Below are 24953 nucleotides of genomic sequence, written 5' to 3'. Positions count from 1 at the left end.
ATTTTTAGATATAGTGCCATCGCTGATTTGACCTTTGGTGACCTTTATGGCCATTTTTGTACAGAAAATTGGTCATTTTTGTCTTTAACTCCCTGAGGCAGTAATTAACTTGTTAAAACTTGGTACCAAACAAAAGATCTTGTTGATAGAAACAACTTGGTTTTTATTTGAAGTCATGATCAATAGGTGATTTCGTTACTAAGTTATGATCATTTTTATTAGCTGCAAAATTTGATAAATTTATGTATAATTATATGCCCACAGGTAATTCACACCTCGAGGGCAGGTTTAATTTTGCAGCTAATAAAAATTATTATAACTTAGTAACGAAATCACCTATTGACTTCAAATACAAACCAAGTTGTTTCTATCAGCAAGATCTTTATTTTGGTACCATATTTTAACAAGTTAATTACTGCCTCGGGAGTTAAAGACAAAAATGATCGATTTTCTGTACAAAAATGGCCATAAAGGTCACCAAAGGTCAAATCAGCGATGGCACTATATCTAAAATTAGATGTATTGAGGACTACTATTTATGTGGAAAGTTTCATGACTTTATGAAAAAGTGCACAATTTTTTGATTGTGCCGCTATACTAATATTCCTAAATCTTTGATACTTTCAACAGCAGCTATGCGGGGTTTGTTGTCGTTTTTCTACCAAGAATTGTACTGAAATGTGCAAACTTAAAAATACAGAAACACTCCAGTGGAAGAGATTGTCTATATGAAGTCAGCTTCAACTGTGTCTAAACTACTTCTTTGTCTCAGACATTTGGTATCATCAGCGTAAACAAAAGGAATGGAAAACTGAAGCCGTAGTTACATGAGTTATGATTGATTTTAGAAGACTTTTGTCTCCTCTACCCCCATGCACATATTTCTGTTCACATGTATGTATGAAATCTTTGGTTGGCACGTGCTACAACAGCACAACCAAAATTTACGGCAAATTCGATTGTGGCGTTGAGATATTTGAAGTGCACGTGACTACATGTGCCAGTTGTCTGCTAGGTTGTCTGCTGATCATGAGTGACGAGAAGAACGAAGATACAGCCGTCTCTAAACAAGGAGTTCGGTCGAGTCTTATCAAGAACAAGTTGAGGAGACAAATATTTTATCAGAAAGAAAGACTACGCAAAGCGAAGGAAAAGCGAGAGAAGAAGGAAAGCAGAAAACGACAAGCCGAGGAACAAGTGGAACTTGGGGAGGATGTGAGCTCTATTATTGTCATTATGTGCTATCTAGTCACCTCTATTTTGCCCGATTTTGAATCCACGGATTTTAAGCTTTTAATAGATAGTATATTCTACATTATCTATGATTGTGTGTATATAATGTATTAGCTAAACCATCTATGTATATAATGTATTAGCTAAACCATCTATGGATTGTCTGTCCAGCTGGGAAAATATCATCCCTATATGTATGTATGTTTAGAAAGAACAACTTCATCAAACCATTCCGAGATTAAGCAGTCAATTGGCATGTATATTTGTGATCTAGAGCTGTGAATTCGTCAAATTTTTCTTCATCAATATTTTCCTGTTGTACGGTAGTCAACTAGTCATAGACACTCTACCCACCAGGGATTGGAAACTTGGTTGTTGATGACACCTATGTCTGCACCTCCACTGACATCTTTCTATACTAGATCAGGGGCGGAATATTTGTATTACTGTACCTGGTGTTTTAAACTGCTCCAATAATGACTAGAGACAGGAGACGGGCTTCCTTTTACTTTAAACATTTTAGTTTGATTGTGGGTTTTATTTCCATAGTTGCAAAACTTTTAATTGTGGGTTTCCTTATATTTTTGGGAGTGGTTTTTACAATGGCTTGTAGAAGTATTTCTATATCTAATACAAGAAATCTTTTTGACTATTTTGCATCTAGTAACAGGTGATCAAGTGATTAGCATCATTATTCACTATAGATATTGCTGTCTAAATATCCAGCATAGCTAATTATTAGCTAGTTAGTAATTGTTTTGTTAGCTCAAAAAGTACAGAAAATTATATAAACGTCAAATGTAAGTGGTGGTTCTGAAAAGTGTAACAGCACTCCTAATCACACATTACAGTCACACAAAGATAAGAGGTCTAGAACTACATACACTGTACAATGTCAGTGAAAGTGAAAATTACATAGTGCATATTATATAGCTGATATAATGTCTCATACAATACTATTATAGCAAGAACTGCAGTTCTGACAGTCGGGAGCCTGTATTCCACGGAATAGCGGAATAGCAGAATTATGGAATAAGTGAAAATTACATTCTAAATATTTGTTATCTCTATAACGTTTTAATATACATTCCTCACCTTGTAGAGAACGCAATCACGATGGCACCGATCCTCGGGGCGATCTTTAAATAGGATATGTACAAAGATATTCACTCTAGAACAATCTAACTAAGCTAAACTACGATCAAATACACTTCACTACATAATCGCTAGAAAACTAGAAGTTCTTTGTGCTGTACTTACTCATACCAGCTGTCACACACAAGTAACTGCCCGAAATTTATTAGAGTTAGCTATATACGAAGTGTTGTTGGAGCTCTGATGTTGGGAGCTGAAAGCAGTATTATTCTCCGAATTTATTTGAAACACTTTAGGAAATGGTAGCAGAGTTATAAGAAAGGTCAGATTATTCCATGCATGCAGGCCGGAGGGTAGCTACCTAGGGGGTGGATTGTTTTGTCCTAAACTATTCGGCCAGTTAGCTAGCTAGCTGCTCGTGTGTGACAGCTGGTATGAGCAAGTATAGCACAAAGAACTTCTAGTTTTCTAGCGATTATGTAGTGAAGTGTATTTAACAATAGTTTAGCTTAGTTAGATTGTTCTAGAGTAAATATCTTTGTACATATCCTATTTAAAGATCACCCCGAGGATTGGTGCCATCGTGATTGTGTTCTCTACGAGGTGAGGTATGTATATTAAAATGTTATAGAGGCTATAAACAATAACAAAATATTTAGAATGTGATTTTCGCTTATTCCGTTATTCCGCTATTCCGTATTCCGCGGAATACAGGCTCTCCTGATAGTCAGCAGAGTGTTGTGCCAAACCAACCATCACTATCTTCTGAGGTTGATTATTTATCTCTTAATGACATCTCCAGTGAGCCAGTAAATGATGACTTTGCTCCAGATGAAGCTGTTGATGGAGCTGGCCCATCAGCGGTAGCTGTGACAACTAAGCACCTGCTGGAAGCAGAACAGCAAGCTACCACAGAAGCAGAACAAGCTACCACAGAAGTAGAAATGCAATCCATGGATGAGATAGCTGCTAGTTCTGGGCATAGTTTGGATCCAGCTGTAAGCTGTGGAGACTTCCATCGAGTAGTGAATTATAAGAATAACGGACAAAGAGAGCTCACTGACCATGAGAAACATTATTTCCTTAATCATCACTTCATACCCAGTGCCACATACAAATTTCCTGCCCACACTTTTAGAAAGCAGCAAAGACACTTTCAGCATAGTTGGTTGACATAATACAAACGGTGGGTATTGTGAGTATTGTTTGCTCAAACAGAAACGATTGCTTGTTAATCGACCATTTACCAATTTAAAGCATGCCAGTGACATCTTAAATGAGCATTTTAATCATTTGCTTGCAGTACAGAAAGCAAAGGCTTTCTCTAATGTAATGGCAAACAATGCTGTATCAATTGATCAACAGGTCAATTCTCAGGTAGCTAAAACAGTGGAAGAAAATCGTGTAAAACTACATTTTATTGCAGCTACTGTAATTTTTTGTGGCCATTAAGCAATTGGCCATCGTGATGATTGGTCAAATGATTGATGACGACCCAGCTGACAGCCATAGTGGTAATTTTCATGCATTATTGCAGTTTCACATAGATGCTGGTGATTGTGTTCTTAAAGAGTACCTTCAAATGGCAAGCAAAAATGCCATATACACCAGCAAAACATTACAAAATGACATGATTAAAGCTTGTGGTAGGATAAAATTTTGAGTAAAATAAAACAGGCCAGGTTTTTCCCGTTATTACAGATGAAGCAACTGATGCCGCAAACACTGAGCAGTTATCTATCAGCATTCGTTTTGTAGATGAAGATGGCATTCCATGTGTGCATTCCATGTGAACAATTTCTCATGCTTGTGAAACTGGGCTGACAGGTAAAGCAATTGCAAATAACATGATTGGCAAACTTGTTGACTAGGAACTAGAGCCAGAGTTTTTGCGAGGCCAGGTGTATTATGGTGCAGGTGCAATGGCAGGCTAGTCAAAGGGTGCAGATGTGTGCATTGCTTCGAAGTACCCTAAGACTATATATACACACTGTGCATCTCACAGACTCAACCTGTGTGTTATGAAGTGTTGTGATATACGTGAAGTAAACAACATGATGCAGACTGCTGATGCAATAGCTCGCTTCTTTAAATACTCACCTAAAAGGCATTTAGCGTTAGAAAAGTGGATAGAGGATGTTGTGGCTGGTGAAAAAAGGAAGAAAGTGAAGGAAATGTGCAGAACTAGGTGGGTGGAGTGCCATGATGCATTTGAGGTATTTTATGACCTTTTCCTTCCCATTGTCTGTTGCTTTGATAGCATTGCAGGAAGTAGTGGTGGTGAATGGAATAGGGATACAAGGTCAGATGCTCAATCTTTCTTGCTTGCAATGTCACAATTTTCTCTCACTGTGACATTGGTAGCCACTCACAATGTTTTGGCTTACACAAAGCGGCTTAAGTGCAAACTTCAGGGACCATATGTTGACATAGCTTGTGCTCACCATGAAATTACCAATGTGAAAGAAACTCTCAAGAAAGCTCGGTCAAATGCAAATGTTTTCCATTCACGTATTCACAGCCAATCTATGATCATAGCACAGAGTGTAGGTGTGGAAGAACGTGTGCCATGTCTAGCCAGCAAGCAACAACACCATGAAAATACACAAGCTGAAACCTGCAATGATTATTATCGTATAAATCTTACAATTCCTTTAATGGATCATTTGATCCATGAAATAGAATCACGTTTTGAAGAAGGTCATTCTCAAAACATTGTAGAATTCATTCAAATACTGCCATCTACAATTAGCACTTCACGGAGTGTGATAGACAGGGAAAGCTTGCAGTCCACCTTGCGGCTCTATGAAGATGATCTTCCATCTGCACTATCTTTTTATGCTGAGCTTGAAATGTGGCAGCAGCACTGGACGGCTGACCACAAGCTAGCTTCCCAACTGAACACTCCAGAATAAGCACTACCTCATGCAGATAGTGACTTTTATTCAAATATACATGTGCTTCTAAGGATAATGGCTACTCTGCCAGTAACCAGCTGTGAATGTGAACACTCAATCAGTTTACTTAGGTTGCTTGAAGGAGTAGCCTGGGACAAGAGAGGCTGAATGGTTTAGCACTACTACATTGTCATCAAGGTACATGTGGTCTAACACCAGAAGCAGTAGAAGAATTTTCTCACTGTCATCAGCGATGAATGAATCTCTAAGTATAGCTAAATGAAACTTCAATTTTCATTTGGTGTTTGTCACATTGTACTTAATAGTAATGATGTAATTGTAGACACTGTAAACTGTAAATAGGATTATGAAATGATATAACATCCTACAATAAGTGTAAGTCTTAGATTCTTTGCAGCAGGTGATGAATAAATCAAATATCAGTTTAGAAGTAAATGTTCTACAAAAACACTTGCAGCTATGAAGTTTGTAATCAGATGTTTTTATTACCGGCCAAACAAACAGTGAGTATATATTATAATTCTAGAGTTGCAGAAATCACTCTCAAATTCATTGTAGAGAGCATAATTTTCAAATTTTTCTGGGGATACCCCAGACCCCCTAATTTTGCAGCTTTGCACACTAATTTATATCAACCCACTAACAATAGATAAAATCCAACAACAAATAGTGTACAGTATATTGCAGGTTCTCTATAATCACAAAACATCTGGCTGTATCAATCCCTGTTCACTTCTCATGATCAGCCACCCCTTTGTAAAAATCCTAGATCCGCCCCTGTAGATACTGTAAATTTATAATCCACCATGAGTTATCTTTCCATTGCTGATGCTGTTCCCACTGCTGATGCTGTAGAGGTAATAGCAAACTCCAAGGAAGTACCAAACTGGTCGAGAAACAACGTAACTGCTGAGTGTTCAGCTGAACCAGTAATATTTTTATGGAGTTGACATGTGACAGTGATTTTTAAATAGAATTTCTTGTCTTCAAGACTTCAGTGGAATTTTAAACTGTATTGGTTCAATATCTCCTTAATCAGGAAACGAAACAACAACAACTTAAATAAGACACGTTTATTAAGACAGGTCTGGCCACTAATTTTGTGTGCACAGCAGAAATCTTTCTTAAGGGCAAAAATGCATCCATTTTATGCAGGAAATATTTTTAAATGCTAATGGGCAGGAAGTATCCTGAAAGGTTATACTTGGAAGGCAGCTCTGTTAAACACTCCCAGGAAAACAAGTTGATGTTGTGCTACTTTTAAAAACCAGGCGCCATGCAGCTAGCTAACTCATCTGGAATTAACCAACTATTTATTACTACTTCATTATGTTGTGCAATAATGCATAATTATTTTATTGTAATTCTCGAATTTTGTAATTCATGAAATTTTTGTAATTATTCAATTACGTTGCTATGCACTGCTAAGGAGATGCTTGTTAAACAAACTGCTTTTAACAACATATTACATACATAAGTATCTTCTAAACTGTTTTATAGTTTGACTATTGTGTTTTTTCCCACAAATTTTCTCGACAAAGCCTCAAAGCTGCTCTTCATTTTTGTTTGCGTATGTCGGGCATACGCCCCCTTTCCAAACTCAAAGGGATAGGCTATTCCTGGTAACAATTTCAGTAAACCAGGCGCAGCCGGTTGTGGGCGCACGCCTAGTTTAAAAGGAACGTTATACAATCAAATTGATCATCATTTAAATGTTTAAAGTGCATCTAAGATGTGATGTATTCCATTCCTTAAGAGTTCTGGGATAGAAACTGTTCAATATATGGATACATCTAGGAGGATTGAGGTGATGCCAAAACGTGTCAGAAAGTATGATGGAACTTTTGAGGGTTGCTCTTAGCCTTGTAGTGTAGAAGCATTGTAGTGACACTGTTATATATAAGGTACTTATTGTAGTACCCTGTGAGTAGCCTTTGTCAATGAGCAAGTTCTTACATAGAAATAGTGTGTGTGTCAAAACATTCTGCTTTAGAATATGTTTACCCATATTAAATCTGATGCCCTTTACCATGTCTGATGTTCTATGTATACATCACCAATGCTCATGATTAACACACACTTGTGTGTGTGTTTTCAGGTTCCTCCAAAACAGAGGCCTCGTACAATAGAGAACACTCGAGTGTCAGATGAGACCATTGTTCAAGTTGATGATGAGGAGGTTAGTTTCTTGCTTGTCTCATGATCTCAGTGACATGCTCACTACAGGTGTTACAAGATGAGGAAGAAGATGAAATGGCACCATATTTCAGGAGACTGGTGACACCAAAGGTCCTGATTATATCCATCAGTCGACCATCACGAGTAAGGATCTCCAATTACTCTGTGTATACATATATTGCTTGCAATTTTTGTTTGAAAATGCATTAATGTTGTTGTTTTTTTAATGTTAAAAGTTTTGAGGATAAGAAAATTACAGGATTCAGGTAAACATATCATGCGACAAAGAAATTTTTGTCTCACAATTGCTATAATTTGGAAAGTATCCCTTAGTACATAAACTGACCTGGATAATCAGGACACCTTGATAATCAGGACCCCTTAATAATCAGGATACTATTGGTTGGTCATTGTTACAGGCTCAGTGTCACAAGTGTGTTATGTGGTTGTCCAAGTGTGTTATGTGGTTTTCCAAGTGTGTTATGTGGTTTTCCAAGTGTGTTATGTGGTTGTCCAAGTGTGTTATGTGGTTGTCCATAGCGGACTCACCTGTTTATGAGGGAGCTGTCTGCTACTTTACCTAATTCTGATGTTCGCTCAAGAAAGAATGTTGGAATAAAGAAGATCATTCCTGTGGCTGTTGCCCATGGATACACTGACATCATCATAGTGAACCAAGACAGACGACTACCCAGTATCCTTCAGCCAGTTGTGTGTTCTATTAGAGTGTTTTCTGTCGTAACAACACACTGTGCCATACAGATGTACACTTTAGTTGAAACCTTTCCTCACTAAAGCTGAGACCCAGAGAAGATTGGTCATCAACTCGTAGCATCAATTATTCAACCCTAACTGTCATAAGTCTTGAATTGATAGCAGGCACTTCTTAGAACCCTCACAAACCTTAATTTCAGCCACCTCAACACAATACATGACCTTCCTAGCTAAGAAGTAAGTGCTACATATTACATGTTTGTCACGATTGCAGCAAATTTGTAACCTAGCTTATCCTATAAGTCACTACAATTCCTTAACATATCTCTCAGATGGTATATTACACACTCACCTACCAGATGGTCCTACTGCTCATTTTAAACTGACTAACTTTAAACCTGTTAGACAAATAAAGGTTAGTGATACATGGTATGTAGGCATATTGTATTGAGTGTTTTACAGAGACGTATATGCACAACAGAGTGTTATCCTGAAGTGGTGTTGAACAACTTTACTACACGTCTCGGCCACACCATAGCACGCATGCTGGCTGTGTTATTTCCACATGATCCACAGTTTAGGGCACGTCGAGTTGTTACTTTCCACAATCAAAGAGATTATATCTTCTTCCGACAACACAGGTACCCTGTACTTTGTGTGATATGTGTTTTAGTCCAGAAAAGTTCTGTGTAGACCACAATATAATTTTTCTAACAAACACTATCACAAGCATTGGTAGTTCTTCCACTGCAATCAGGTTGAAGTGCAAGTTCTATCATAGTGGATCTGGTCACCTCCAAGCTATTTTTTTGTGTGGAAATTTGTGCTGGCCATGGTTTACTTTATACAGGCACATTTGGGGATGGCTGGTTTAGACAGGTGACCCAGTTTATTGCCAGTTGTTATACCATTATATTAATTTTTGATCACCGGTTTCCAATAGAACAAGGTTATTAAAGGTTGTTGTTATAGGTACGTGTTTAGCAGTTCCACTAAGGTACAATTACAAGAGGCTGGACCAAGGTTCACTCTTAAGTTGAGGTCATTACAACATGGAACATTTGACTCTAAAACTGGAGAATATATTTGGTTACACAATGTGAGTGTGATGCAGTGTGTAACATCTATGTATCATTATTCTCTTCTCTACAGAGGAAGCAAATGGATATAAGCAGGAGAAAGTTCCACTTATAAAACACTTCACCCCCCTCCCCCTTCCTATGACTCACCCATCCCACAACCCAACACTAATTCATTACATGAAGTACACACAGGTCATATTCATTAGTGATGTAATATTATGTCATGTGATTGAAGTGATGAAAACAATACGCGTGTGTCACTGGGTAACAAATGACATGTACAGAACACTTTAAAGGCTTTGGTGTGATCCATAGCCCTCAACATGCGACTTTAAATTGGGGTCAACTAATCCAGTAAGATTTGATGTAGAACTAGTCATCTGCTCAATACGAGAGTTCTGGTAAAATGATACTGAGCGAGCTCGATGGGATGACTCTACTGGTACACTGCTGGCACTACAAGTACTTAGTGAACTAGTACTGGAGCTGCTGTGTAGTTGTGGTGATATGTTGGGGGATAATCGGGTGGGATCTGGTATAAGAGTATTCTCATTGTCTTTTGCTTGCAATTGCTGCTCCCGAGGCTCACTGTTGTCTTCTCTGCCAAGTTTGGAGATATCTAGATCACTGTCACTTCTGTGGGTAGAACAAATGATAAGGTTAACGGGTCTTCCTGTATGTAGTGAATAATTGTGAATACAAATGGCCCTGATTTCAGGGGTCTAAATGTGTGTACATTAACACAAATTGGTCCATGGACAAGATATTCCACTATACCAAGAGTCCATTATTATGGACCTTTGACTATACCTAGTTCTAGAAGGCATCTCTATAGCATATTGTACCAGTAGGTTTCCCTACACTGACTCACTTTAGCTGTTGGTTTAACTCTGCATATTGTTTGGCTCTTCTTTTCAAAGTTCCACTGTCCACTACTATCAGTGAGTCCAGACTAGATGACATCATTCGTATCTTTGATGATTCACCAGGATACTGAAAAGATGACTTCACCAAAGGAGACACGGGCAAGGCCCCACTGCCTGTCGTCTTGCTATCCATCTCCTCCACTGTACTCTCCAGTACTGCAGTGGTCCCATCTGTGTGGTGGACTAGTATAGGTGGGGCTGGAGCAGACACTCTTCTACGAGGACCATCTTGTAGTGACATCTTGCTGTCTTTACGAGAACCAGATATTTTTCTGGCGGGAGAAACATTATTACAAGGTTTCATCAGTGACTGGATGAACAAGTCAGCATCGCCAGCAGATGCTCCCAGTACTTGTAGGCTGTCCAGAGATGCTGAAGGTTTAAGGTGGCCACCAAATGGAGTAAGGTTCTTGTCGATTGCTCGGAATGGTGAGGAAGTGTCTGGGACTGAAGAGTTGCGATGAGGGTGACCATATCTTGATCGACGTAGACGTGAGAACAGCCTAAACAAACAAGGAGTAGTAGAATACTAGCACATCTATTATTAATTACTAGGAGCCAAAAGTAAGCTACTGAATGCCTGAGTAGAATTTTGACATTGAACTCTTATTATTTGTTTGTAGGTGGGATAAAGGCTAGAATGACAAACTCAAAGAGGTGTTTATTAGCATGTGAGCAGCCTTGTGTCAACACATGTACAACATCTGTTAGCTTGGTTAGCTCACACTAAAACAGTTTCTCAAAAAATTCCCTAGTTGTTTTTACAATAATAAAATCACTTTCAGCTTGCCAGCACTTCGTTACTAGCTCAGCTATTAAGTGACTGTTTTTCCACCTACAAAGGGTAGTCACAAGCCAGACTCCAGGAAAGTGACATGAACCAGACATGATCTGGTCACACAAGACAGGGAACTTACTTACCCTCGACCAAAGGCCAGTAACCCAGAGTCTTCTACTCTAGGCTTAAGCAACTTCTTGTAGAAATCGGATTTTACAAATCTTGGATAAATGTCTTCTTTCATTAGGAAGTACACTTGATTCTAAACAATGACAAGTTTTAATAATGTGGTTACCATATAAGGAATAACAAGGAATTCTTTAATCAACTCAACTTATGATAAAAGGAGATCAGAAGGCTTACCTTTGCTGAAGTAAATGCATAACGACTTGGTGTCTTCATATCCTCCATACATTCCTTCTTTATCTCAGCACTAACATTGATCTCACTCAAACAGCCTTCTGCCAAAAACTCACTGAAGCAACAAAAACAAAATGTAATAGTCATTAAATACAATGCTCTTCCTATTAATACCATACATGGAGTAACATGCCATGCATAATTAAAGAACTCAAAAGTATTTAGAATTATTTGAATACAATTTTCCGCATTGAAGGAATTAATTTTATAACATCAGTGGTAGCCATAGTACTACTGCTATTAACATATTGTAAATTAGTAGGTGCAGTTAAACGTATGTATATATGAAGAGTGAAATTTAATCCATCATCATTATAATACTGCTATTAAGTTACACACATACACACCACACACACTGTTAGCAGCCTGTAGTCCCTCAATCCAACCTAACTACATAACCGTGGAGTTTAAAACACTTCTGCATCTTGGTGACTACAATGCCATATGCTTATTTGCTAGTTGTCTGCCCATCATGTTAATTCACAACAACATAATCTTTTAACAAGAAGCACTTTCATTTTGATGAAACTATACATGGAGCTGTTGTCAGTTAAATTTGACTAGCAGTGCTCCTTTTCAGATACTGTAGACTAAATGTACAGTGTCTTTATGGTCCTTAACAAAGACCAAGGCTCTTGCCTCACCATCCCTAAATATCAAGCTACAGCACATGTTGTTGTAGACCTTCGGTGCTGGTCACTGTAAAGTGTTAATAATAATAAAATAATAATCACCTGCAGAGATATCAAGCTAGTCAGTTATAACCAGTAGAGCTCCTAATGTGGTGACCAATTGCCCAACTGAGAAGTAAGTGCCTTACTTGATGACTATTTACTTTCTGCATTTAATGGAAGAGAATCTAATCGGCTTTAGCCTTCTTTCGAACCCCTAGTTGTATTTTGCATGCAAGCTCCTAGTCTATAATTAGCACATCATACAACACAAATACAACACAGGTACATGTTTACCATTATCTTATATACTGTTCACACACCATGTGGTTAATGAATTAATCAATACTGTTACCATAACAACAAACACACTAGAAGCTTCTTTATTCATTCAAGACACACAAGTGATTAATGACAAGTGACACCCAATACTGACCTGTAGATATTATACACCTCTACAGGGACCATTGACAAACGTGTTGAGTGTAAGTTATCGCAGGCTGTCCAGAAACGAATGTTCTCGGCACAGCATTGTTTGTTGCAGAATTCTTCAAACACCTTCCTGCCTCCCTTGTCACTTAGCAACTCATCCAGCGAGTAACCCCACTGTCTCACCCGAGTGCTGTTAGCATTTTCAACACTACAAGTAGAACAAAACTTGTTAGTGAGGTGTCCTGATTTCAGGAGTCTAAATGTGTGTATACAAATACAAATGGGACCATGGACGGTTGTTAAGGTGTCTGTCTACATTTTAATACAAGAGATAAGTTTATAGATGAAGATTTCTGACAGTATATATAAGGCACAAAAAAACCAGCTTTCAACTTTTCTGTCCAGCTACTACAGTTCCATGGTACGAGTTCTTGATGGAATAAAATATTAACTACCCTGTATCTATTGTTTAGCCTATATACAATGTAAATATTCACAGGAAATTGAAACCAAAACATTGAAACTCATTTCCATTGTGAACAATAACCAGCTATTATTATCAATATATTCATGCCAAAATATATTCCAATATCTTCACACACACACTTACAATGAAGCCTTATAAGACCATAGCAACGTGCTGCCTGTGACCCAGGGGTTGCTAGGAAATGGAGGTGTTATGATTGGGTCGTATTCCATGTATTGTTTGCAGTTGTTCTTCATACTGTGAGCAAGAACCAATAACATGTGTGAACAGACAGACAGACAGACGGACACAACACACCTTTTTAAAGCTGTAGACATGTTTGCACGGTGCTTCAAGAGATTCTCTTCAAGAAACGTGACCTGAAATGAACAGAATTATTAATCAAACACTATGAAAGGCCTCTAATCTCCACAAGGAGTATGATGTATGTGCATAATGCAGTTTGGTAGCTATCTGGTGGAGCAGCCAGTAATTGTGTTCTATTTTATTTCGTTGAAAAGTTAAAACAGCTGTGTAATGGCGTCTTTACTTCAATCAGGTACCACAGCACAGGGCCTTCGGTTTAGCAATTATGTAGAGCCCTTGTCATTAGAGCATATATGTACACATTATTGAAGAACATAATTTTTGTAGATATCATGGTTGCTTTGCTTTTGCTGTCTGCAAAATTTCACCCTCAAAAGTTGAGTATAAAACAAGCAAAAATATACTGAAATTTGTTAACCATGAAAACTAGATACCTCAAAAATTTGTACGTATATGGTAGGCTCACCTCACTCCTCATTGTGTCTTCGTAAGAATCAACCTGTGTAGTTAGCATAACATGTACAACAATGTTGTTACTAGTTTACACACACCTGTTCACAGTGCAGAGTGAGGGGCATGGCTATTCTGGACAACATGCAGTCTGTGGCCGGACTAAGAGGTGGCTGCAACAAGAGATTAGATTATTCACCACATCCAATAGTTCAACCTCAACACTTCAGTATTAATACCAAGTATTCTAGTGTATACCAGAACCCTCACAAACCTTCTTTCAGCCGCCCCAACAATATACGCATAGATTTCCGAGCCAAGAAGCAAGTGCCACATTATCCATATTTGTTGTGAATGTACCCAGAAATAAAGTTTTATATCAACATCAGGTAATGTTCTGGTACATGAAACAACTTCCACAGATGTATCATGTGACACATACAGTAACAACACTCAACCGACACAATTCTCTTTCCCACTGACTAATTTAAATGTTTTATACTCTTTCTGTGAGTTCTACACAGTAAAATAATAACAATTTTCCCGTAGACAAGACTACTTTCAGCAAATATTTCAAGAGATGTATATACATGAAATAACTCATATACACAGTCAAAAAATTAGCTTGCAAGAAATTCTGTAACACTTACTGGTGGCTTCTGACAGAACCAAAATGCTGCCTCTTGTGACTCCATTGTTGCCCGAGTACTCTTCTTTTGTTGTCGTAGTACCCTACGTAGAATGGATAATGGATGATAATCTCTGTTATATACACAGTCCACTGGATCACATGAGCACTACTCAGGTGTCAGTACAGGCATATCCCCTAGTGAGGCTGTACCATGTCCCACTGGTGAAGGTGTACACACACGCACGCACACACTTACCCATATTCTTCCTTAGCAGCAGTTACCACACGATGCCAGTATTGTTTCAACACATCTTCCTTCATCCTCTCAATAGTATCCTATTAATACAAATGGTACATACACACTACAAGTGTAACACATCACACTACACTCACCAGCTCATAATCCTGTATTTTAAGCTTTCCTTTGTGGAGCAGCTTCCGAACCAGAAACACTCCTGTAGAGTAAGTTTTACATAAACACTTGATGGTCTTAAATACATGAGTTTGAGCACAGAGTTGGATGCATGGTTGGCAAGTCATGTAGTATGCAAGCCGATCTCAGTCAATTACAAGGTTCTTATGTAGTTGTTCTTTATTTCTGTGTCCTAACAGCGTAAAGTCAGGTTAGTAATCAAGTCCCTTTGCCTGCCACTTGCCCAAATTGTATAATACAAAAAACAAAACTTCAGATTAGTCTAGTTCAGATTAGTCTATTTCAGATTTATTAGTGTAGTGGTGGTCACAGCTACACACAACACAAGCAGTGGGGACAACATTAGTAACAATATACAACAGGGCTAAACATCGAGATGGTGTGCCAATTTGTTATAAACAAGTTGCCATAAAAAAAACATATTGTTGGATTGTCCTCCATTCCCTAATCCCTAATGTGATTTCAAACATTTCAACACCCGTACTGAACTAATTAACGGATGAATGGTTAAGTGGTGGTATTAAGCAATTGCAACTAAACAGACACCACACAGTCTTCACTGACTGAAATAACATGTAGTCATTAATGATGCATTCCAAGTTTATTATGCTAATACAATTGGACAGCCATTCACTTCCCATTTCTAATACCAGCAAATTAAAACTGAAACAAAATCCCAAACAGCAGCAACAACCTTAGTTACAAATAAACAGTCACTTACCATATTTGAACTCCATATCACCAACAATTTGCGATGGCCAATATTTAGTTGTCTGGTTGAGAAATACACGCAGATGAGATGAGCAAGGCCTTATCCATACGTACCTGTAGTCTGTACAGTGTCCCATCATCTTTAATAGACTGACCAAGATGGGTCCTGTCCACTGGATAGATGTAACCAAGATGGCTGATCATTGTAGCAAGGTGTAGAGCCTCGACTACATATTAATAATACTAGATATTGTCAGGCAGTATAAACCACATGTGTATACCTTTACTCTGGATACCAAGATCAATTATTAGCCACAATACCAAGTCTGCCCCTGTAATGTACAGCAGAACCACGACAGTTTAATGGATGACTTTTGAAGCCATATAAAATTAGAACCTATTCAATAACACAAATGTCACTAACCTGTAAAACAGTTAGCTGATCCACTGCGGAATAAGGTACGGTTGGATTTCATCGGCAAACCACGATCAGTGTGCAGCATTCTCATTATAACTGATTCTATCTGTGTGATTGGGGGACATTTTATCAAAAAAATTTCAAGTACATGTGCATTAATAATACATGTACATTAATAATACATGTACATTAATAAAGCCTTCAAGTCACACAATTCACACATCATGCTACTTGTTTCTTACTCTCTTGTAGATAGGTGTAATATTCCGACAAGTATTAATGGCATCTGTTTCAGTTGGGGAATGATCCATTCTCTGTGGTAAAGTTTGTCCTTTCTGTCTCACATCCAGTGCAATAGGCCTCCTAACATGGCTGTCTCCAGAATGACCATATTCTCCCGGATGGGAGATCACTTTTATCAGATTTCTAACATCCATGCTTTTTTTTATCTGCGAGAATTATTTTAATAGCTATTCGATGGGTGTGCTATTCAGTGACCATATAACGTGCATTCAGTTATTGCCCTGTGTAACGTCTTAATGGTTTGTGCGATACAAAAGAATTTATAGAAATTCACACCGATCTTTAAACACATTCACATCATAAGTCGAAACGATAATGTACAACAGAACAAACATACACTCCACGTAATCTAGTGTAATTCTAACTCACCTACACCTTCTCGACTTTCTACACGCCGCTCTCATAACACTTCGCTTCTCGTAAACCACAACCGTTTCTATCGCCTCAAACCTATTTCCTCTTAGGCCTAAACGCCTTTTACGCATGCGCCATAATCTTGATACTTGACGTCGTTTTGGTCAATCAGCTGAGCCGCAGGGCTTTTCCACACGTAATGGACGACCGGCTGTGTGAATAATTTTATTAGTGTGTGTTTTTGTTCCCTGCATTCACAGGCCAGAGTGACTCTGAGATAACTTTTTATTTTAACAGGGATCATCAGCTGCTGTTTTTTAGCTGTGTCCTAGATACGTAGGTACATGTATACAATTACATATTAATTATAGCAGGCTGTGTGGCTCCTCGGGCACTTGCCTAGACTGCAAGCTGTCTGTAGTCACCACCTGGTCTGGGATTTTCTTTTAGAGTTTTTCAGTAACATGTTTCTGACTCCCATGCATGCATGCTCCCTGCCACATGTAGTAACCTCTAGGATAGTGACTGCGGCCCATTTGCATTCATGATGGCACTGATATATTGCCAGTGCCGGCATGCATGTTGCGGGAGCATCAAGTTACCACCTCATCTGGGAAAGTTCAAATAAAAAGATTCTGACTCCGGCCTGCATACATGCTGCTTTCTCACAGTTCGTCCTATAGCACTCAATATATGACTGCATGACTTCATATTAGTATAGCTGTCAAAGTCAGACTGAGACTCTTTATCCAGCAATATCACAGCCATCGACACATCTCTGCTGTTGACCAAGGCGAGTAACATGTCTGGAAACTACTGATAAGAATTGTCTCTGGATGGTCTCTTAAAGGAAAGATGGCAGCAACCAGCTATATTGAAGGAACTGAGTGAAAATTAATTGATACAACAAAATCCTATAGCTTGTTGAAAACAATTAAGGTACTGATATATGGTCAATTAAGTTATCGATTCAGTCATGGTTTTGTCCCAGCCCGGCCCAACACTGAATGCAGAGCAGAAATGGACACCGCCACTGAATATTTGACTACCCAAAGTGTAAAATATAATCTTATTTTTCTCTATAAGGCTGACGATACGGGTTGCATGCTGCCACACCATCAGCATATATTATTTGAATTTTATAATTGCATACCTTTGTTACGTATTTCGACTGTCTGCACATGATGTATGGCAATATGTTTAATGATAATATAGCTTATCAAAACCCTGACTAGTTATACTACAGTTGGTAAGTATATCATTTATCAAGAACAGTTAAATGGGCTATCCCTTTTGTATCATGATGCTAAGAAAAATGCTGTAATGCTTGAGTCCCTATAGACAATTATCCCTCTAGGGACCTGCAAGGAGACTAACAGTAAGCCTGTGAAGCAGGGAGTCAGAAACCTGCATGTAACTGAAGACTATGCTGAATAGTTGTCTAATAACTAAATGACAAATTGTATATACAATTTAAGATGCTGAGTTCTCTCAATACTTCAGTGTGGAACAAATTTATAGTGGCTTCTATCCTGCATGATCCAATGGTGTGCTTACCCAGTAAGATTTTGCTTCTGATGTGCTGACATGCACAGCGCATGATGTGCTGTTTGCTTGCTGAATTCAGTACAGTGTATAGGCCTGAAACAGCTGCAGTGTCTAATGATCTTCTACTACCATACAACATGCAGCAGTATTCAACTATCATGCAGGTTTGCACACCCGGCTGTATCGGTATAGAACTTCATGAACTTCATAGGTTGTATCATAATAATTATGTCGTGCAGTCTGACAGGACAGGACACACTGTAAAAAGAGTACTGTGGTAATAGTGAACGTCAGTGCATGCATATTTTAGTGACCATTACTAAGAATTACCAGTGACGTCACTATTTGCCACAGTATTAATTATATACTTATTTTTACAGTACGTGCATGCCATGCCAGAATGTGTTAATTCAAATGTATACATGCATAAGTGAATGCTAATATACATGCATGCAGCCATGCAGCAGCATGCATTGCATCATGTACATATATGCATTGTATGGAATACATGATCTAAGGCATGCAGTACCATATGATGCATGCATTACTGCTCATGCATGGCATGCAGCTTTATACAGTTAGTCATCCCATGCAGTATATACAGTGTAATAAGCATAAGCAATTTAAGAAGAGTATAATATTAGTGCTGAAATGAATTGCAATTTTTACTATTCGAATAGTTGTGACCAAAATGACCCAATATTCCTTCTTCTTTTTTAAAGCTTATACTCATATTGAATAAGTACTGAAACCTTTTGTTAGGGAACAAGGTAAAGCCTAAGAGCTATTTCTATCTTTTCTAAATACATCACTTCATTCACATTCTTAAGTTTCAAGGTTGGTTTTTCCATCGGAATACAGTGTACAAACTACTAATAGCGCATTAATGAATGGAATAGTGTCATACCGACTGAATAGTCAAATAACCAAATAATCGTTTCAGCACTAGTATATACAATGCCTTCGTGCAGGAAATTGCCTGCATGTGCCACTCCATGGTTGCATGATGCAAGTGATCTATTCTGGTTGCTTAATTGACCTTAGTACAGGTGACTACATTAGACAGTTTACTTTGGACACAATTTGGGTGCGCAGTGACCTTAATAGTGATCTGATTAAACAAGGTTTCAATTTGCAGATGTAGCAATTGTAGTACTGTCACTTTGCCAGGCTGTTGCTAATTTGATTGCATGTATGGTTTCACAGGTTGTCTATAGCAAATAACAGATCATAGCTACATGCTTAGCTAAATTAGTTTAACCAATAGCCATGTACTGTATCTCTGAACTGCATTTCCCATGGAACCTTTTCACCAATCATTAACCTTTTGCACCTACAGATCATGCATCAGTGGACTACTGAAATTACAACCATATTGCTCATAGCAACAGTATATGAATGTGAAATGACCCAGCTGCATTACGCAGACTGATGTGCACTACGGAGCCACATAAAAATGGATGTATATTAATTATTTGTATCTATATAGCTAATATGCTTGGTACTGAATATACAGCATGCCATGGATGGATGGGATAGCAATACAAGTTAATAGAATATAAGCTGCATGTTCTAAGTTACTATACAGAAAAGTCACATCAACTAATTTAGATTCTTAATTCAAGTGACAATTGTATGCACATCATACTGAAATACGACTTTGTGATCATCACTAGCTACATTTTGTGGCAAACTCACATTGGAATTCCCACAAAGTAAGTCATGCATGCATCTATGCATGCCATGGAGTTGATGTCTACAGTATAGATATATTCACTCAAGCAAACTGTGTCATGAATGCATTCATGTCAAGCAACTATACAATAGCTAGTCTATTAAACATTATACCAGTTGAGTATTATACTATACCATACAGAGCTCGAGGGTACACTAAACACAAAATACAAAACCTATACCTATATACAAAGGTATAGTGTTTATAGTAACTTGTGAGTCTGTCTTTCATCCATAGATTACTGAATTGAAGCAGGAAGTGGGACTAGAGGAATTCTTAAGGTTCTCTTGCTTGACTCGAAACTGAAGATCACATGAGGTCAAGTAGCAATTATGCGGGCAGTGCAGCGGTGCATGGCTCATTTAGTTGATTTTCTGATTTCTGTAAAACATAATGTATGTTGGCAAGTCAGTATTGATGTCTGTTGTGGCCATAAAGAATGACATAATTTTTCATAGGGTGCTCATTAGATAGACTCAGCAACTGAAATTATATAGTATTTCAAGATAGTCCATTTTTATCACATGATATCGAATCATGTGCATGCATGTCATATAGAATAGCTTATATAGATTATATAGAAAGGTGGCTATATGTGGGCTCAAGTTCTTATGCACGTTGGATTTCACTTTGCTAGGTCAAGATACTCAACTAAATATTCTAATAAAACAGTCATCAGACACAGCTGAGTCAGACTACATTGTAAAGCAATTATAATTATGTATGTACATAGCAATTATAACATTGTGTAATTTCAATATGGTCTGTTCACCTCTATACATGTATCTGACAGACAGTTTGGCTTTAAGTGAGATGAGTGCATGCAGGGACTTTATATGAGACTTCTCTTTTTTATAGGAGAGACTTTGCAAAATATCATGCACATACACATACAGTCACACATCAGTGATGCTGGATTGCGTTGGCATCATATCATCTATATACAGAGATAATTAAAACATAAATTTATGCAGCTCTGCAATTGTAGGGGCTATAGTGCAGATACACTCATCGGAATGTTACATTTCTACTATCTTCAGCTTAAAATTCTGCCACAATGATAAAGCATACTACCATTGTTTTAGTGAATTATTTTAAACACACCATTATTCTTTACTACTATAGGGTGGAATTCGCATATAATACGTGTATAAAGAATTATATTGTTTTTTTAAATCTGTAGGATCTTTGCAGGCTATTCACTAAAACAATGGATGTTTTATCACTACATGTGGCAGAATTCAGCTGAAGATAGTAGAAATGTAACATTCCGATGAGAATATCTGCACAATGGAGCCCCACCCGCAATATTTATGCATAACTAATTGTTCTAGTACATGTTCTTATATAATCTTCATCATAGAACAAGTTTCAAAATTTATATAAGCATTCTAGGGTTGACTTCCCTTAATTCCGTACCTTAGCTCCTCAGTATTTTCTTCAGTGCTTGTACTGTGTACCAGCATGCAGTCAGGCCGCATGCTATGTTTTCATCACACCACAATTGGCAAGCGTCTGAGCCCAATGGCTATACCCATATAAGGACAGGCATAAAGATGTAGAGATTTACAGTCCATTGATTTTCAAATATTTAGTGCCGGGCACAAGGACAGTTTTTTGTTATATACAGAGCTAGCTATATAGATTGAAATTAATGTGCAGCTGTATACTCACCCACAACTAATTGTTCTAATAGCTACATGTTCTTCATATAAAACAAGTTTCAAAATTTTAGCATTTTAGGGTTTACTTTTACCTCAAAAGGAGTCTAGCTACTTAATCGGTACAACTGTAATGCAATATGGTATAGCTTAGCTAGGCAGCCACACATTATGAAAAATGCTAAGCCTGTAGGCAGGGGGGTCCTTCACCAACTTGAAAAAAGTACATCATGCACTATATGTCCACAAATTCAGTATATATAAAAGTCACCCAGCGAAAGTGACCTATAATTTTAGTGACTCAAAATTCAGCCTGACTGACTTTTTTGGTATCTATTTTTAACTATATATAGGAGCATGCATGTATCCCTCCAGACCTATAGCTACCCAGTTAAAAGTCCAATGCGGAAAGAATCAGGCCCATGCAATCATAAATGATTTACAAACTGTGTTATAACATAGTTTCAATTGCATGCTGGGGAGGCCATTTTTTGGGGACATATAGCCAAATTCAACTTTAGTTAATCACATAGCTAGCCTTAAACTTTAGTTAATCACATAGCTAGCCTTAAACTTTAGTTAATCACATAGCTAGCCTTAAAAAAAGAAATCAGAGCTCAAACCTAACTGATGGGCCGCACAATCAGCATCATTTGTTTATCATTACCAAGTGTGGATGGACATAAAGTTATGATAAAAAATAGAATGTACCGTACAGACATATGGGAATGCAAATTTAAGGCAACATAGTGCAGCAGACTGCATGCTGCTGTTAGGTAACGTCAAAAGTTATCAACTGGCATCTATTACTATATGATTTAGCATCAGAAAATCAGGAAAACTGATAATGGTGTTATCACCTGGCATTTTCAGTATTTTGTAATATTGCATTTTGAATGCAAATGTATTAGAAAATGCAATACTATAAATTTCCAGGTGACAACATCAATATTTTCCTGATTTTCTGATGCTAAATCATATAGCAATAGATGTATGGTTGATAACTTTTGACGTTACCTAACAGCAGCAGTCTTTTCATTGACGCCTGCACTATCAGTGTTGCCTTAAATCAGTTTCAATGTTTTAAATCATGACCTTAGCTATGTCCATCCAAAGTTAATTGGTAATGTCACCACAACTGCATGGCATTTCTATTAGGAAAAGTGCTTTTTTATTATCGTGGAGCAGTAATTTGGAACAATTCAGTTACCCCTACATTGATTGATCTTGATGTCGTTACTTTGTTACCTTTAAATCTGCTTTTAAGCACTGTAGTTTAGTGTCTTTGTACTGAGCTAGTTAGCTAGCTATAGCTACTCCATTTTTGTTGTTGGTATTGTGTTGTTTAGTTGCATTTCGCTAGCTAATATAGTAGCTATGCTTTGAATTGTATAGGGCCACATGCACTGCATGCTGCCAAAATTCATAGAACTGAAACAGTTACCCAGGCAGAGCACTAGCTGCGGATCCAACCTGATCACGCAGCTAGTGGATGTATATCAGCACATCCTTTATAAGTCAATTTATATTATTGGATGTATATCAGCACATTGCTGTCTTTCCAATATAATATAATCATAATCATAATCACGCACGTGAAAAACATTGCAACTTTTTTTTCGTTTCTGAAAGTTGCACTAAGTCACTCCTGCTCATGCTTCAGCGATCCTTGCCCATCTAGTCACGATCTTGTAAAACTCCATGAAGCAAGCAGTCTCCCAGAGGCCCGTTTCAGGGCGTACTTATTGGCGCATGCGCACCAAATAATTGGTTGTCTTCTGGTCTTTTCGATCGGTTGATTGTCAGTAAACAAGACTGTAAAGGTTAGCAAGTTTAGTGGCGTTGTAAGGGGTTTGATCTGATCGGAACTTAGTGTCGGGTCACAACTTTCGTGTTGACTGTTGATTAACGTTGGTCGCGTTTATACAGAGACGCCATGGCTGAGTCAACGGATGCACCACCTCAGGGTGATTTGCCTAGTCCAGGGGCTACTGTAGGTGACGATGGAGATACTCCAGGATACAAGGCGCCTAAACAAGTGGACTTGAAAACCCTACAAGACTTGGACGCAGATGATGAGTCGCTGGTGAAGTACAAACAGCAACTCTTGGGAGCGACTGCTAATGTCAAAGGTTGATAATTTGCGCGCTAACTAGCGGTAACTTTGTTTGTTTTGTGCAGACGAGGGTGGTCCGAATATCATTTTGCAGAAGCTGATTTTATCCGTAGCGGACAGACCTGATTTGGAGTTGGACCTACAAGGTAGGATTGTGTTGTTTTAATGGGTTAGTAATAGTGTATTCTATTATTTTAATGTACTTGCATTCTCAACCCACTCAAATGCTAATTCTTGTCAAAGACAGCCTGCATAAATACATTTTTGCTGATGTCACCAATCAATTAGGAAACTAAGTTTGGTTAATGAGCACAATGATTGAAGCAGATAACCCAGTGAATTTAGGCATTGTCTGGTGAAGTAACTTGTGACTTCGATTCCTTAACATATTTGTTACAAGTACAGCAGTTGTTGTTGGGTGTATGACACCTCTGTGCTGATAATCCAAACAGTTGTAACAGGAATCTGGCATGTTTGGATGTTATTGTTCTATTAAAAGCCCACCATCATAGCAACATGAATATTACAGCAATGGAGGCTTGTATAGTATGGTTTTGTTCAGATTATGCTAGAATACCATTTCCAGCCTGTTGTCACAGCATAGCAATTATTATGATGATTGGTATGAATAGGTCTTAATTGTAGTGTACTACCCTATCAATCAGTATCAAAATGGCTATAACATTTCTCTTGTTATTTCATCAGGTGATTTGTCAAAGTTCAAAAAGAACCCTCTTGCTATCAAGGAAGGTTGCACCTATATCATTAGAATCCAATTCAGGGTAGGTAAGTGACTCTTTGTGCCAACCATTTTGTATGTTTCACAGGTTCAACGAGAGATTGTGTCTGGATTAAGATATGTACAGTTGACATACAGGAAGGGAATTAAAGGTAATGGCACTATTAAACGAAATATAGTCACTGTGAAATGAACAATTAACTTTGAGTATCACTATCAATAGAACCAAACCTTTTTCATTTCAATAACACTTCATCTTGTTCCATGCAGTTGACACCAGCAAACACATGGTTGGGAGTTATGGACCAAAGACAGAACCTCATGTGTTTAGCACCAAGCCAGATGAGGCACCAAGTGGTATGATGGGCCGTGGAAGTTACACTGTAAAAAGCAAATTCACTGATGACGACAAAAATGTGTACTTGGAATGGGAATGGGGCCTGGAAATTAAGAAGGACTGGCCTGCATCATAACATTGAGTAATTGAAGAATAAAACAGTTTAAACTGCCTTTTTTGACAGCCATAGTATTTATCTATTTTGTGTCGTAGCTTTGATATGTATTCAATAAAGCAATGATAAGTACATGTTGCATAAATTGGGGGGGGGGGGGGG

At 38.0% G+C, this 24953-nt stretch overlaps 3 protein-coding genes across 4 annotated transcripts; 2 read left to right on the top strand and 1 right to left on the bottom strand.

Moving 5' to 3' along the window:
- The first annotated feature begins 971 nt into the window (after positions 1–971).
- Positions 972–9480, top strand: LOC136251441 (ribosome production factor 1-like). The gene is made up of 8 exons (XM_066043899.1): positions 972–1215; positions 7345–7425; positions 7473–7568; positions 7965–8118; positions 8471–8553; positions 8601–8779; positions 9111–9237; positions 9291–9480. The coding sequence occupies exons 1-8, from the start codon at positions 1030–1032 to the stop codon at positions 9330–9332; spliced, it is 948 nt and encodes a 315-aa protein (XP_065899971.1). The 5' UTR covers positions 972–1029; the 3' UTR covers positions 9333–9480.
- LOC136251440 (regulator of G-protein signaling 7-like) lies at positions 9399–16695 on the bottom strand. 2 transcript variants are annotated; one of them, XM_066043897.1, is made up of 18 exons: positions 16556–16695; positions 16126–16332; positions 15890–15989; positions 15747–15797; positions 15580–15692; positions 15476–15527; positions 14715–14776; positions 14578–14657; positions 14341–14422; positions 13792–13863; positions 13707–13739; positions 13232–13293; positions 13058–13171; positions 12452–12655; positions 11288–11399; positions 11068–11186; positions 10092–10649; positions 9399–9856 (listed from the first exon to the last, which is right to left on the bottom strand). In XM_066043897.1, exons 2-18 carry the CDS (start codon positions 16318–16320, stop codon positions 9511–9513), a joined length of 2355 nt encoding a protein of 784 aa, XP_065899969.1. In that variant the 5' UTR covers positions 16321–16332; positions 16556–16695; the 3' UTR covers positions 9399–9510. The 2 variants fall into 2 exon arrangements, with proteins under 2 accessions (XP_065899969.1, XP_065899970.1); XM_066043898.1 differs by lacking the exon at positions 16556–16695 and having other exon boundaries at positions 15890–16045; positions 16080–16194.
- A 6460-nt stretch (positions 16696–23155) lies between these two features.
- LOC136251439 (rho GDP-dissociation inhibitor 1-like) lies at positions 23156–24923 on the top strand. Its single transcript, XM_066043896.1, has 6 exons — positions 23156–23307; positions 23414–23616; positions 23666–23746; positions 24306–24382; positions 24428–24491; positions 24610–24923. Exons 2-6 carry the CDS (start codon positions 23421–23423, stop codon positions 24810–24812), a joined length of 621 nt encoding a protein of 206 aa, XP_065899968.1. The 5' UTR covers positions 23156–23307; positions 23414–23420; the 3' UTR covers positions 24813–24923.
- Positions 24924–24953: the final 30 nt, after the last annotated feature.

The sequence above is a fragment of the Dysidea avara genome, chromosome 3 (genome assembly GCF_963678975.1).
Source record: "Dysidea avara chromosome 3, odDysAvar1.4, whole genome shotgun sequence".
NCBI classification, from domain to species: domain Eukaryota; kingdom Metazoa; phylum Porifera; class Demospongiae; order Dictyoceratida; family Dysideidae; genus Dysidea; species Dysidea avara.
Note: the sequence above shows the minus strand (reverse complement) of the source record. Positions and strands in the feature narration are given on the sequence as shown.